This window comes from Myiozetetes cayanensis, unplaced genomic scaffold, assembly GCF_022539395.1.
Source record: "Myiozetetes cayanensis isolate MyiCay16 unplaced genomic scaffold, myiCay2020 scf258, whole genome shotgun sequence".
Taxonomy (NCBI): Eukaryota; Metazoa; Chordata; class Aves; order Passeriformes; family Tyrannidae; genus Myiozetetes; species Myiozetetes cayanensis.
In genome coordinates this window covers 1-15,483 of record NW_026087475.1, presented here as the reverse complement: position 1 = coordinate 15,483, position 15,483 = coordinate 1, and the positions used below count along the sequence as shown (strand labels likewise).

Here is a 15,483-nt window from a genome sequence, read left to right as displayed (position 1 = left end):
CCCATTTTGGGGTTTGGGATCCTCAGTTTGGGGTTTGGGATCCCCATTTTGGGGTTGGGATCCTCAATTTGGGGTTTGAGAGCCCCAATTTGGGGTTTGGGATCCTCAATTTGGGGTTGGGGACCCCCAGTTTGGGGTTGGGGACCCCCAGGTTTGTTGGGGTGGGGGTTGGGGTTTCCATAAAAGGGTTGGAAAAGGAGGAGTTTGGGGAGAGGGGGTTGTATTTTTTGGGGGGAGTTTTATCTTTTTTGGGGGGGGGGAGGATTTGGGGATTTTGGGGCTCCCACCCCCCCTTTCTCCTTGCAGGCCCCTCTGTCGAACAAACACCAAAAACTCAACGGGGTTTTTTTCCCATTTAGTGCCGTTTTCACCCCAAAGTTAAAACACAAACCCCTGTGTTTCGGGGGCGAATTTGGGGTGAATTCTGGGGCATTTTGGGGCGTTCTGGGGGGTCCCCCTCAGATCCTGAGCACGTAGGAGTCGCTGTGGGTGAGGTACCGAACCCAGCGCTGGGCTGGGGGGGCCCCGGGGGGCCCCGAGAGCCGCACGAAGCGCACGCGGAGCCCGGAGCACGTCTGGGCCGGCAGCTCGAACGAGGCGTGGGCAGGACCCACCTCCAGGGGCCACCCCGGGGACAGGGACGGCACCTCCAGCTGGGGGGACATTGGGGGGTTTGGGATTTGGGGGATATTTGGGGAATTTTGGGGGATTTGGGATATTGGGGGATTTGGAGCTCTCGGGGGGATTTGGGACAGTTTTGGGTGGGTTTGGAAGGGTTTGGGGGTCTGGGGGTTTTTGGAGGGGTCTGGGGGTTTTTGGAGGGGTCTGGGAGTGAATTTTGGGGCTGTGGGGTGAATTTTTTGGGGAGGTTTGTTTTTTTGGGGGTCTCACCTTGAAGAGGGCGGAAAGTTGGGACCCCCTGGAATTTGGGGATTTCCAGCGGATGCTTTGGTGCCCAAATCCAGCTCGGCCACCTGGTCAGGGCTGCTCAGCTCCTGGCTCAGGCTGGGGGGACAAATTTGGGGGTCACACCACCACCCTGGACCCCAAAACTCCCCTGAACCCCCAACCCCCCCAGTCCCAAAACCCACCCAGTCAAGCTCCTCGTTCAGCCTGGGGGCTAAATTTGGGGTTCAGCCTCCTGGGAGCCCCAAATTCCTGTCCCAGTTCCCCCAAATCCACCCCAGACCCCTCTGCAACCCCCAAATCCCCCTCAGAGCCCCCAAAATCCCCCTCAGAGCCACCCAAATCCCCCAGACTGACCTGGTGACCCCCTTGGGCACCGGGAGCTGCAGCCGCACATTCAAGGCTTGGCTGCAATTTGGGGAGGAGATTTTTGGGGGTTCTGGGGCACCCCAGACCCCAAACTCCCTCCCCAGACCCAAAGACCCCCAAAGACCCCCCCAGACCCCACCTTTTTGGGGGGAGGTCACAGCGGAGCTTCAGGTACAGGCGGATCCTGGGGAGGGAAATGGGGGGAGACCCCCCCAAAAATGGGGTGAAAGGCCCCAAAAATCGAGGCAAAACCCCCAAAAAATGGGGATAAAGCCCCCCAAAGACCCCTCCCCCCAGTTCTGGGGTCCCCACCTGCCCCCGGGGTCTTTTTCCAGGGTGGGGAAGAGGCGGAAGGGGAGCGGGGCTGGAATTTCATCGACCACCTGGTACTGCATCAGCGTCATCTGCGGGGAAAAAAACCCTTCATCCCCCCCAAAAAACCCCTTCATCCCCCCAAAAAACCCCTTCATCCCCCAAAAAACCCCTTCATCCCCCAAAAAAACCCCTTCATCCCCCAAAAAAACCCCTTCATCCCCCAAAAAAACCCCTTCATCCCCCAAAAAACCCCTTCATCCCCCCAAAAAAACCTCTTCATCCCCCCAAAATACCCTTCAAAATCCTCCCAAAACCCCTTCATCCCCCAAAATCCTTCATCCCCAAACCCTTTCATCACATCTTCCCCATCCCCAAAAACCCTTCATCCCCCAAAAACCCCTTCATACCCCCAAAAACTCCTTCAAATCCCCCAAAAACCCCTTAATCCCCCAAAAATCCCCTTAATCCCCAAAAATCACCCCAAAACCCCAAAACCCCTTTAATTCCCCAAAATCCCCCAAAATCCCCATTTAAGCCCCCAAAATACCCTGTCCCAAACTCCACCCTTATAATCCCCCCCAAAACCCCAAAATCACCTTAACCCCTTCAAATGCCCCAAAGCCCCTTATCCAGCCCCCCAGAGCCCTTCTAAACCCCCAAGCCCCCTCCTCTGATCCCCCAAAACCTCCTCCAAGTCCCTTTAGCCCCCCAAAACCTCTGTGACACTCCCCTTTTAACCCCTCCCAGCCCCTTTTCTGCCCCCCAGCCCCTTTTTGACCCCCAGCCCTTTCCAGCCCCCAGCCCCTTTTTGCCCCCAGCCCCTTTTTTGCCCCCGACCTCTCCGGGGTGGGGTGACCCTGAGGACCCTCCCGAGCCGAACTCGTCGAGTTTGATGGAGCTGTGGAAGGAACACTCGTCCACCCGCACCGGGGTCCCGTACCCTGCCGGACAGGGGGTTTGGGAGGATTGGGAGGATTTGGGAGGATTTGGGAGGAATTTGAGGGGATTTGGGGATTTCAGGGGATTTCGGGGATTTGGGGGAATTTGAGGATTAGGGAGGAATTTGAGGGATTTGGGAGGAATTTGAGGGGATTTGGGGGGATTTGGGAGGAATTTGGGAGGAATTTGAAGGGATTTGGAGGGAATTTGGGGGGATTTGGGAGGAATTTGAAGGGATTTGGGAGGAATTTGAGGTGATTTTGGGAGGATTTTGGGGGGATTTGGGGGGATTTTAGGGGGATTTTGGGGGGATTTCAGGGGATTTTGGCGGATTTGAAGGGATTTGGGAGGATTTTGGGGGGATTTGGGAGGATTTTGGGGGGATTTGGGAGGAATTTGGGAGGAATTTGAAGGGATTTGGGGGGATTTTGGGGGGATTTGGAGGGATTTGGGGGGGTTTGGGAGGATTTTGGAGGGATTTTGGGAGGAATTTGAAGGGATCTGGGAGGATTTTGGGAGGCTCTGGGAGGAATTTGAAGGGATTTTGGGGGGATCTCAGGGGATTTCAGGGGATTTGGAGGGATCTGGGGGAATTTGGGAGGGTTTGGGGTGGTTTTGGGGGCCTGGGCTGGGTTTGGGGGTTCCAGGGAGGATTTTGGGGAGGTTTTTGGGTGTCCAGGGGTCCAGTCCGGGTGTCCCCCCTCCCTGGATTTGGGGGAGGGGGATTTGGGAGGGATTTGGAGGGGGATTTGGGGGAGGGAATTTGGGGAGGGGGGAATTTGGGGAGGGGAATTTGGGAGGGGGATTTGGGGGAAGTTGGGGGGATTTGGGGGGTCTCACCCCTCAGCTCCGACTTCCCCACACAGAACTCCTCTGTCAGCCCCACCCTCATCTCTGGGGGGGAAAAGGGACAATTTGGGGTCACCCGGGGGTCCCCAAACCCCCCAGGCCCTAAAACCCCCAAATCCTTCCAGATCCCCCACCCCAAAACCCTTCAAACCCCCTCAAATCCTTCCAGATCCCCAAATTCCCCTGCCCCCAAAACCCTTCCCTTCCCCTCAACCCCTTCCCCCCAAGGACTTTTTTAACCCCTAAAATCCCCAAATCCTCAAATCTCCCCAAAATCCCCTTTAACCCCCAGAAATCCCTCCAGGCCCCCAAAAACCCTCAATTCCCCCAAAATCCTTTAGCCCTCCCGATTTGGGGGTCCCCCAAACCCCTTTCCCCTCCCATTTTTGGGGTCCCTCTCCCCATTTTTGGGGTCACTCTCCCCATTTTGGGGCCCTCCCCCATTTTGGGTCCCCCTCCCCCAGTTTTGAGGTCCCTCCCCCATTTTGGGGTCCCTCCCTCCTTTTGGGGTCCGCCCCTCATTTTGGGGTCCCCCTCCCAATTTTGGGATCCCTCCATTTTAGGGTCCCTCCCCCATTTTTGGGGTCCCCCTCCCCGTTTCAGGGTCCCTCCCCCATTTTAGGGTCCCCTCCCCATTTTGGGGTCCTCCTCCCCATTTTGGGGTCACTCCCCCATTTTAGGGGCCCTCCCCATTTTGGGTCCCCCTCCCCCGTTTTGAGGTCCCTCCTCCATTTTGGGGTCCCTCCCTCCTTTTGGGGTCGCCCCCATTTTGGGGTCCCCCTCCCCATTTTTGGGGTCCCCCTCCCTGTTTTTGGGGTCCCTCTCCCCATTTTTGGGGTTCCCCCATTTTGGGGTCCCTACCCCTGTTTTGGGGTCCCCCTCCCATTTTTAGGGTCCTCCCTCATTTTTGGGGTCCCCCTCCCATTTTGGTGTCCCCCTCATTTTTGGAGTCCCTCCCATTTTTGTGTCCCCCTCCCCATTTTAGGGTCCCCCTCATTTTGGGTTCCTCCCATTTTGGGGTCCTTCCCCCATTTTGTGTCCCCCTCCCCATTTTGGGCCCTCCCATTTGGGGCCCCGTCACCTCCTCCCGGGGGCAGGAAGCTCTTGAGCCGGATCTGTCCCTGCACATCGACCCTCAGGGGGTCCCTGGGCACAGGGGGCTCCTCTCAGCGGGGGGCCGGGCAGGCTCCGGGGGGTTTTGGGGGTTTTGGGGGTTTTTGGGGGTTTTTGGGGGTTTTTGGCTCACGTTGGAGGCGATGACGACCGAGAGCCGCTCCACGACGATCGATGAAAACCTCGGGCTTGGAAGGCTGGGGGGGACACGGGGGTCCAGGGGGTTTTGGGGGTTTGGGGGATTTGGGGGTCTGAGGGGGTCTAGGGGTCCTGGGAGTCCGAGAGGGGCTTGGGGCACTCGGGGAGGTGGGGGGACCTGAGTGGGTTGGGGGCTTGAGGATTTTAGGGGGTTGGGGTCCAGGAGGTTGGGGTCCAGGATATTTGGGGTCCCGGGGGTTTAGGTCCTGGGGAGATTTGGGGTCCGGATGAGGGGATATTTGGGGTCCCTGGGATGGGAGGATATTTGGGGTCCGGGAATATTTGGGTCCCGAGGGGTTTTGGGGTCCGGGGATATTTGGGTCCAGGGTTTTGGGGTTCCTGGGATGGGGATATTTGGGGGTCCTGGGATGGGGGCATATTTGGAGGTCCCAGGGGATATTTGGGGGTCCCGGGATATTTGGGGTCCCTGGGGTTTTGGGGGTCCCGGATGGGGGATATTTGGGGGTCCCAGGGGATATTTAGGGGTCCCCAGGGATTTTGGGGTCCCAGGATGGGGATATTTGGGGTCCCCAGGGGGTTTTGGGGGTTCCTGGGATGGGGGGGACATTGGGGGGATCCTGGGGGGTCTTGTGGCATTTTGGGGGTCCCAGGTTGGGGAGGGGGGTTGGGGGTCTCCCGGGGGTTTTGGGGGTCCCTGGGATGGTGGGGGACATTGGGGTCCGGGGGTCTTGTGGCATTTGGGGGTCCCAGGAGGTTTGGGAGGGGGTTTGGGAGTCCTGAGATGGGGGGGATGTTTGGGGGTCCGGGGGTCTCGGGGGTCCTGGGACAGGGGATATTGAGGGTCCTGGGGTCTCAGGGGTCCCACCTGGTCCCCGCAGGGGAGGGTCTGGCGGCCGCCGCCAGGACCACCCGGCTCTGCTGCGTCTCTGCCCCGAACTGGAACGGAGGGGGAAAAGGGACATTTTGGGGGGAAGAGACCCTCAGAGACCCCCAAAACACTCCAGAGACCCCAAACCCTCCAGGAACCCCCAGATACTAACTCCCAGGACCCCCTGGAGACCCCAAACCCTCCCAGAGCCCCAGACCCCTAACCTCCAGAGACCTCCAAAACCTCCAGAGACTCCCAAAGCCCCAGACCCCCAAACCTTTCCAGGACCCCCAACAGCCCCCAGAGACCTCCCCAAAACCCCCAGAGACCCCCAAACCCTCCCAACTCCCCCAAATCCTCCCCAAAACCCCCAAATCCTCCCCAAGACCCCAAATCCCCCTAAACCTCCCAGCTCCCCCAGGACCCCCAGGACCCCCAGGACCCCAGACCCCAGGACCCCCCCAGCCCCCGCAGCGTTCTGGGGTCCCCACCAGCCCCACAGAGCCCAGGTCCAGGAGGTTGAAGGGTTTGGGGGTCTCGGGCTGGGCCTGCACGAGGCTCCTCAGAACCTCGGGGGTCGTGGTCTGGATGTGCCCGAAATCCTGGGGGGGGGACACAAAAACACCCAAAATGAACCCAAAATGAACTCAAAATGACCCCAAAACGAGCCCAAAATGACCCCAAACCCACCCCAAAATGAACCCAGGACCCCCAAAATGCAGCCCCAAGGGGGTCGTGGTCTGGATGTGCCCGAAATCCTGGGGGGGGGACACAAAAAAACCCAAAATAAACACAGAACCCCCTCAAAAACACCCCAAAATGAACCCAGAATCCCCCAAAATGAACCCAGGACCCCAAAATGCAGCCCTGAGGGGGTTGTGGTCTGGATGTGCCCGAAATCCTGGGGGGGGACACAAAAACCCCCAAAATAAACACAAAATGAACCCCCTCAAACCCACCCCAAAATGAACCCAGGACCCCCAAAATGCAGCCCCAAGGGGGTCATGGTCTGGATGTACCCAAAATCCTGGGGGGCGGGACACAAAAACCCCCAAAATGAACCCAAAATGAACTCAAAATGACCCCAAAACCACCCCAAAATGAACCCAGAACCTCCCAAAATGCAGCCCCGAGGGGGTCGTGGTCTGGATGTGCCTGAAATCCTGGAGGGGGGACACAAAAACCCCCAAAATAAACCCAAAATGACCCCAAACCCACCCCAAAATGAACCCAGGACCACCCAAATGGGACTCAGAACCCCCCAAAACCACCCCCAAAGTGACCCCAGGATCCCCAGTGTGACCCCAAAAATCTCCAGTCTCCCAGTCCCCTCCCAGTCCCTCCCAGTCCCCTCCCAGTCCCCTCCCAGTCCCCTCCCAGTGCCTCCCAGTCCCTCCCAGTGCCCCCAGCCCCACCAGGGTCTCCTCCAGGAGCTCACACACCAGCCCCAGGTTCAGCCCCACATTTTTCTCGCTCAGGGGGCCACAGAAATCCCTCAGCAGGGTCACCAGCCTGGGGGGGGGCAGGGGGGGCTCTGTCACCCCCCAAAACCCCCCCCAAAATCCCCCAAATCCAAAAAAAATACCCAGAATCCAAAAAAAACCCAAAATCGCCCAAAAAATCCACCAAACCCCCTCAAAATTGCCTTTAAAAATCACTGAAAACCGCCCAAAACATACCCAGACCCCCAAAACAACCCCAAAATAACCCCAGACCCCCAAACACCCCAGACCCTCCAGACCCCTCAGACCCCCAAAACACCCCCAGACCCCTTCACCAGTTGGGGGGACATGGGGAGTTTGTCACCCCAAACCCCCTAAAAACCTCAAAGCCCCTCAGGGACCTCCCAAAGCCCCCTAAGGAGCCCCCAGAGCCCCCTCACCAAGATCTCTCCCCTGACCTTTTCAGGGCCCCTCAAACCCACCGGACCCCAAAACCCTCTCCCAAAACCCTCCCAACCCCTCAAAGCCCTCCCAAAGGCCCTGGCCCCAAAGCCCCCCAAAGCTCCTCCCAAAGCCTCCTCCCAAATCTCCTCCTTCAGAACCCCTCAAGCCCACAGCCACCCAAAACCCTCCTCCCAAAGCCCCTCCCAAAGCCCTCCCAAACCCCTCAAAGCCCCCAAATCCCCCAAACCCTCCCAACCCCCAAAGCCCCCAAACCCCCAAGCCCTCCCAAATCCCCCCAAAGCCCCCAAAGCCCTCCCAAACTCAAAGCCTCCAAACCCTTCCAAAACCCTCCCAAAGCCCCCAGGATCCCCCAAACCCTCAACCCCCAAAGCCCCCAAAGCCCCCAGATCCCCAGAGCCCCGGACCTGTTGAGGAACTCGACGAGGGTGAAGGGCGAGGCCGAGCCTCCGCGGTGGCCTCAAAGAAGAGCCCCCGTGCCTGACGTGCACAAGTGCAGCCCCCGCGCTCTGGGGGGTCGGGGGTCACGAGAGCTGAAACTACTCAAACCCCCAAAACCCCGCCAAAATCCCCAATTACCATAAACACGGGGTCTGCTCCCCGCACCGAGGTCACCCCGGTAAAACGCGTCGGTGACGTCACGGGGGCGCGGGGAGTCCCCAGACTTTTGGGGGTTAAGGAAATTTGGGGGGATTTGGGGGGTTTGGGAGGGATTTGAGGGATTTAGGGGTTTGGGGGTCCCTGGGGTCGCTAAAGGCGTCGGTGACGTCACGGGGGCGCGGGGGTCCCCGGACTTTTTGGGGGGTTAAGGAAATTTGGGAGGATTTGAGGGGGTGGGGAGGGTCTGAGGGGTCCCCAAATTTGGGGAGGGGGATTTTGGGGATCCAGTCCCCAAATCAGGAGGGATCCTAATTGGGGAGGGGACCTTGGGCGGATCCAGTCCCTGTGGATCAGGGAGGGGTCCCTAATTTGGGGAGGGGATTTTGGGGGATCCAGTCCCTGTGGATCAGGAGGGGTCCCTAATTTGGGGGGGATTTTGGGGGTATTTTGGGGATACAGTCCCTGTGGATCAGGGATGGGGTCCCTAATTTGGGGGGATTTTGGGGATTTTGGGGATACAGTCCCTGTGGATCAGGGGGGGTCCCTAATTTGGGGGGGGATTTTGGGGGATTTTGGGGGATACAGTCCCTGTGGATCAGGAGGGGGTCCCTAATTTGGGGGGATTTTGGGGGATTTTGGGGATACAGTCCCTGTGGATCAGGGGTCCCCTTGGAGCTGAGGATGAAGAAGTGGGAGAGCATCTGGGGGCGGCAAAGGGGGTCAGGGGACCCCAAAACCCCTCCTGAGACCCCCCAGACCCAGAGACCCCCAAAACTGAGACCCCCAGATCCCTGAGCTCCCCAGAGCCCTGAACCCCCAGACTCCCTGACCCCCTCAGAGCCCCTAGACCCCCAGCCCCCTCGATCCCTCCCAGGACCCCACTCTGAGCCCCCCAAAACCGAGCCCCCCCACCCTCACCCTCAGCCCCTCCCGACCCCTCGAGACCCCCGAAACCCCTGAACCCCCAGCCCCTCCAACCCCAAAGCCCTGAGCCCTCCCTGACCCCTCAAGACCCCCAAAACCCCCAAACCCCCAAAAACTGAGGGCCCCCCAGGCCCCTCCCCCTCAGTCCCTCCCAGCCCCTCCAACCCCCAGCCCCTCCAAGCGCATCGCCCTGAGCCCCTCCTCGACCCCTCCCCGGCCCCTCCGACCCCTCCCCGGCCCCCCAAGCCCCTCAAGCCCCCTGTTCCCCGGGGGTCGCGGCCCCTTTAAGAGGGGGCGGGGCCTCGTCCCTTCCGGGCCCCCCGAACCTCGCCCGGTTCCCGCCGCCGCCGCGCGCCGGCCCCGCCCACCGCGGGCACCGCCTCGCCCCACGTGGGTCCCCCCCGCGCCTCTCCATTGGCCGGCGCCGCGGCCCTCCCTGCTCTGATTGGCTGTTCCGCCCCCCCCGCCCGGTGGGTGGGCGGGCGCTGGCGGCTGATTGGCCGGCGGAGGTCACGTGGGCGAGGTTTTCGCGCCACTTCTCCGTGAGGCGGCGGCGGCGGGAACGGCGCGCTCGTGAATCGCGATCGGGAATCGCGACCGGGAATCGCGACCGGGAATCGCGACAGAGCCTTTGGGAACCGCCCCCACACCCCGCCCCCTCCCCGACATGGCCCCCCGTGACTACGACAGCGATAAAGGTACCGGCCATTCCCCGGTTATCGATACCGGGACCCCCCTCACGGCACCGGGACCCCCCCATTGTGGGACCCCCTCATTGGGGAACCCCCTTTCCTGATCCCCTATTGTGGCACCCCTATTCCTGACCCCCCATTGGGAAACCCCATTGTGGACCCCCATTCCTGATCCCCCATTTGGATCCCTCACTCCTGACCCCCCCATTCCTGATCCCCCATTGTGAGACCCCCATTCCTGATCCCCCCGCATTGAGGAACCCCCATTCCTGCTCCCCCATTGTGAGACCCCCATTCCTGACTCCCCCATTGGGAACCCCGATTCCTGCTCCCACTGTCCTGACCCCCATTCAGGACCCCCATTGTGGGACCCCCATTCCCAATCCCCCATTCCCGATCCCCATTGTGGGACCCCCATTGTGGACCCCCTTTCCTGATCCCCATTGTGGGACGCCCATTGTGGGACCCCCCACTGGGAACCCTTTCCTGAACCCCCATTGTGGGACCCCCGTTCCTGATCCCCCATTGGGAAACCCCATTCCTGACCCCCCCATCGTGGGACTCCCATTCTTAACCCCTCCATTGTGGGACCCCATTCCTGATCCCCATTCCTGACTCCACCCCCATTGGGAACCCCTGTTCCTGACCCCCATTGTGGGACCCCATTCCTGATTCCCCATTCCTGATCCCCATTATGGGACCCCATTCGGGACCCCCACCATTATGGGACCCCATTCCCAACCCTCCCATTGTGGGACCCCCATTCCCAACCCCCATTGTGGGACCCCATTCCTGACCCCCATTCCTGATCCTCCCATTCCTGACCCCCATTGTGGGACCCCCTCATTCCTGACCCCCTTCACTGACCCCCCCATTGTGGGACCCCATTCCTGACCCCCTTGCCTGACCCCCATTGTGGGACCCCATTTGAGACTCCCCTCATTCCTGACCCCTTCGTGGCCCTGTTCCCCAGAGAAGGGCGAAGCGTTTCCTGCAGGAATTTTACCGGGATGGCCCCGAGGGACACAAGGAATTCCCATACCGGGATCAGCTGGTGAGACCCCCAAAGAGACCCCCTAAAGAGACCCCAGAGACCCCCTCCCACCCCCCCAGACCCCTCAGCTTCTCCTCTAATCCTCTCTTTACTCCCCACAAATCCCCTTCAAGTCACCCCCCAACCCCAAATCTTTTATTTCTGGGGTCCCCCAACCCGTTTGTGGGGTTCCCCAACCCATTTTTGGGGGTCCCCAACCCATTTTTGGGGGTCCCCAACCCGTTTCTGGGGTCCCCCAACCCATTTCTGGGGTCCCCAACCCATTTTGGGGTCCCTGAGCCTGTTTTTGGGGTCCCTAACCGTTTAGGGTCCCCCGAGCCGTTTGTGGGGTCCCTGAGCGGCCTGCGTGCCCGCAGAGGGCTCTGGCGCACCGGGAGCAGGTGGCCCTGTGGGTGGCCCTGGACGACGTGGCCGAGGACGAGCCCGAGCTGGCCGAGGCCGTGGCCGAGAACGCCCGCAGGCTGGGCAGGGTCTTCACCGAGGCCGTGCAGGAGCTGCTGCCCCTCTACAGGGACACAGAGGTGGGACAGACCCCGACTGGGGGGCTGGGGGGGTCCTGGGGGGGTCTGGAGCAGTTGGGGGTCTGGGGGTCTTCACCGAGGCCGTGCAGGAGCTGCTGCCCTCTACAGGGACACAGAGGTGGGACAGACCCCGACTGGGGGCTGGGGGGTCCTGGGGGCTTGGAGGAGTTAAAGGGGATTTGGGGGTTTGGAGCAGTTCCAGGGGGATTTGGGGGGTCCTGAGGGGGGTTGGAGCAGTTCCAGGGGATTTGGGGGTTCTGGGGGTCCTGGGGGTTTGGAGCAGTTCCAGGGGATTTGGGTCTGGGGTTGGAGCAGTTCAGGGGGTTGGGGGTCCTGGGGGGTTTGGAGCAGTTCCTGAGGGGTTTGGAGCAGTTCCAGGGGATTTGGGGGGGGTCCTCACCGAGGCCGTGCAGAGCTGCTGCCCCTCTACAGGGACAGAGAGTTGGGACAGCCCCCGAATGGGGGGCTTGGGGGTGACAAGGGGTCCTGGGGTGTTTTGGGGGCTTGGGAGGGGTCCTGGGGTGCTTTAGGGGGTCCTGAAGCCCCCCCTGATGCGTGACCTCCCCCAGGTGACCCCCCGGGACCCCCTGGACGTTTACCTGGAGCACCATGGGGGGGTCCCAGGGTGGGATTTGGGGTCCCAGGGTGGGATTTGGGGGTCCCAGGGTGGGATTGTGGGGGGTCCCAGGGTGGGATTTGGGGTGTCTCTGGTTTGGAGGGATCCTGAGCCCCCCACTGCTGTTCCCCTCAGGTGACCCCCGGACCCCTGGACGTTTACCTGGGGCACCATGGGGGTCCCAGGGTGGGATTTGGGGTCCCAGGGTGGGATTTGGGGGTCCCAGGGTGGGATTGGTGGGTCCCAGGGTGGGATCTCGGGGTCCCCAGGGTGGGATTTGGGATCCCAGGATGCGTTACCTGGGGTCCCAGGGTGATTTGGGGTCCCAGGGTGGGATTTGGGGTGTCTCTGGTTTGGGGGTCCTGAAGCCCCCCACGCTGTGACCCCCCCAGGTGACCCCCGGACCCCTGGACGTTTACCTGGAGCACTGTGGGGGTCCCAGGGTGGGATTTGGGAGTCCCAGGTTCGGATTTGGGGTGTCTCTAGTTTGGGGGTCCTGGATGCCCCAACCTTACCCCCAGGTGACCCCCGGGACCCCCTGGACGTTTACCTCTGAGCACCGACTGCTGCTGGAGCAGCGGGGCCGGGACGGGGAGCCCCCAAAGCCCCCCAGAACCAGTACCCCCTGAGCTGCTCAGGAGATTGTGAGTGGGGGTCCTGGAAACCCCAAATACCCCCAAAACCCACCCAAAATACCCCCAAACCCACCCAAATCCCCCCAAAACCCCCCCCAAACCAGTACCCCCGAGCTGCTCAGGAGATTGTGAGTGGGGTCCTGGAGACCCAAACCCACCCCAAATACCTCCCAAGATCCCCCAAACCCCCCAAATCCCCCAGAACCAGTACCCCCCTGAGCTGCTCAGGAGATTGTGAGTGGGGGTCCTGGAGACCCCAAATCCCCCCCAGTTCCTCCTGAATCTCCCCCAAATCCCCCCTCAAACCTCTTCCCACCTCCTGGAATCCCCCCCAGACCCCCTCCCAGCCCCAAAATCCCACCTGAGCTGTATTTGTATTTTTAACCCCACAATGAGCTGTATTTATATTTTTAACCCCATTTTTTCCCCCCACAATAAGCTGTATTTATATTTTTTCCCCCCATAGTGATCTGTATTTATATTTTTAACACAATTTTTCTTTTCTGTGCCCCGTCGCTGTATTTATATTTTTAACCCCATTTTTCCCCCACAATAAGCTATATTTATATTTTTAACACAATTTTTCCCCCTCATAGCGAGCTGTATTTCCGCACCCCGGCGCTGTATTTATATTTTTAAGACCTGTATTTATATTTTTTACCCCCACAATAAGCTGTATTTATATTTTTCCCCCCACAATAAGCTATATTTTTATTTTTTACCCCATTTTTTCCTCACAATAAGCTATATTTATATTTTTAACCCCATTTTTTCCTCACAATAAGCTATATTTATATTTTTAACCCCATTTTTTCCTCACAATAAGCTATATTTATATTTTTAACCCCATTTTTCCCCCACAATAAGCTATATTTATATATTTTTACCCCAATAGTGAGCTGTATTTATATTTTTAACACAATTTTCCCCTCTCAGTGGGCTATATTTATATTTTTAACACAATTTTTCCCCCTCAGCGAGCTGTATTTCCGCACCCCGGCGCTGTATTTATATTTTTAAGACCTGTATTTATATTTTTTACCCCCACAATAAGCTGTATTTATATTTTTAACACAATTTTCCCCCCCCAGTGAGCTGTATTTCCGGGCCCTGGCGCTGTATTTATATTTTTAACCCCATTTTTCCCCCACAATAAGCTATATTTATATATTTTTACCCCAATAGTGAGCTGTATTTATATTTTTCCCCCACAGCGAGCTGTATTTCCGTGCCCCGTCGCTGTATTTATATTTTTAACCCCATTTTTCCCCCACAATAACCTATATTTATATTTTATCCCCCCCCAGTGAGCTGTATTTCTGCGCCCCGGGCGCTGTATTTATATTTTTAAGACGTGTATTTATATATTTTCCCCTCATAGTGAGCTGTATTTCCGGGCCCCGGCGCTGTATTTATATTTTTAACCCCATTTTTACCCCAATAATGACCTGTATTTATATTTTTTCCCCCTCAGTGAGCTGCATTTATATTTTTTAACCCCACAATAAGCTATATTTATATTTTTAACACAATTTTCCCCCACAGTGAGCTGTATTTCCGTGCCCCGGCGCTCTCCAAGCCGCGGGGGGTGCGGGAGCTCCGGGCCGGCTCCATCGGCAAACTCGTCACGCTCAGAGGGGTCGTCACGAGGGTCAGCGAGGTCAGACCCCTGCTCGTGGTGGGCACCTACAGCTGTGACCAGTGCGGGGCTGAGACCTACCAGCCGGTAAGGGGGGCTTTGGGGGGTCCTGGGGGCTTTGGGGGGTCCTGGGGGGCTTTGGGGGAGTTATGGGGGTCCTGGGGGCTTTGGGGTGTCTGACCACACCTACAGCTGCGACCAGTGCGGGGCTGAGACCCACCAGCCGGTAAGGGGGCTTTGGGGGTCCTGGGGGCTTTGGGGGGCTTTGGGGGAGTTATGGGGGTCCTGGGGGGTTATGGGGTGTCTGACCCACACCTACAGCTGCGACCAGTGCGAGGCTGAGACCTACCAGCCGGTAAGGGGGCTTTGGGGGTCTTGGGGGTCCTGGGGGCTTTGGGGGAGTCCTGGGGGCTCCTGGGGGAGGGGTTATGGGGTGTCTGACCCACACCTACAGCTGTGACCAGTGCGGGGCTGAGACCTACCAGCCGGTAAGGGGGCTTTGGGGGCTTTGGGGGCTTATGGGGGTCCTGGGGGCTTTGGGGGCTTTGGGGGAGTTATGGGGGTGTCTGACCCACACCTACAGCTGCGACCAGTGCGGGCTGAGACCTACCAGCCGGTAAGGGGGCTTTGGGGGTCCTGGGGGCTTTGGGGGAGTTATGGGGGTCCTGGGGGGCTTTGGGGGAGTTATGGGGTCCTGGGGGCTTTGGGGAGTTATGGGGTCCTGGGGGCTTTGGGGGAGTTATGGGGCTTTAGGGGTGTCTGACCCACACCTACAGCTGTGACCAGTGCGGGCTGAGACCTACCAGCCGGTAAGGGGGCTTTGGGGGTCCTGGGGCTTTGGGGGAGTTATGGGGTCCTGGGGGCTTTGGGGGTCCTGGGGGCTTTGGGGGAGTTATGGGGGTCCTGGGGGGCTTTGGGGTGTCTGACCCACACCTCACAGCTGCGACCAGTGCGGGCTGAGACCTACCAGCCGGTAAGGGGGCTTTGGGGGTCCTGGGGCTTTGGGGGAGTTATGGGGGTTTTAGGGGGCTTTGGGGGTCCTGGGGCTTTAGGGGGCTTTGGGGGTGTCTGCCCTCCCCCCAGATCGAGGGTCCCCTTTTTCCTGCCCCGTTTATGAGGGGGTTTTGGGATCCAGGGGATTTTGGGACACGGGGATTTTGGGGTTCCAGGGGGTTTTGGGGTTCCAGGGGGTTTTGGGGTCCCAGGGGTTCTGTGGGGTTTAGGGTCCCCCTGACCCCTGACCCCCTCCCCAGATCGAGGTCCCCCTTTTCCTGCCCCTTTATGAGGAGGACTTTTTGGGACATGAGGGGGTTTGGGATCCCAGGGGGTTTTGGGGTTCCAGGGGGTTTTGGGGGTTCCAGGGGGTTTTGGGTCCCAGGG

At 59.3% G+C, this 15,483-nt stretch overlaps 2 protein-coding genes and 1 long non-coding RNA gene across 3 annotated transcripts; 2 read left to right on the top strand and 1 right to left on the bottom strand.

Moving 5' to 3' along the window:
• Window positions 1–340: 340 nt before the first annotated feature.
• On the bottom strand, window positions 341–9,655 carry AP4M1 (adaptor related protein complex 4 subunit mu 1). The gene is given in 15 exon segments (XM_050320857.1): window positions 341–653; window positions 892–953; window positions 956–1,005; window positions 1,264–1,314; window positions 1,415–1,459; window positions 1,588–1,679; window positions 2,428–2,531; window positions 3,370–3,423; window positions 4,460–4,525; window positions 4,624–4,688; window positions 5,516–5,586; window positions 6,010–6,120; window positions 6,934–7,030; window positions 7,830–7,881; window positions 9,649–9,655. Coding segments are annotated over 15 exon segments (1,122 nt in total). The 3' UTR covers window positions 341–458.
• A 961-nt stretch (window positions 9,656–10,616) lies between these two features.
• On the top strand, window positions 10,617–11,820 carry LOC126642855 (uncharacterized). The gene is made up of 3 exons (XR_007629616.1): window positions 10,617–10,692; window positions 11,049–11,213; window positions 11,783–11,820. It is a non-coding gene; the product is annotated as an uncharacterized LOC126642855 (long non-coding RNA).
• A 509-nt stretch (window positions 11,821–12,329) lies between these two features.
• On the top strand, window positions 12,330–14,209 carry LOC126642852 (DNA replication licensing factor MCM7-like; the record flags this gene model as incomplete). The annotated part of the gene is made up of 3 exons (XM_050320854.1): window positions 12,330–12,350; window positions 12,640–12,698; window positions 14,010–14,209. Coding segments are annotated over exons 1-3 (280 nt in total), but the record flags the coding sequence as incomplete, so codon positions are not given.
• Between the last annotated feature and the right edge of the window lie 1,274 nt (window positions 14,210–15,483).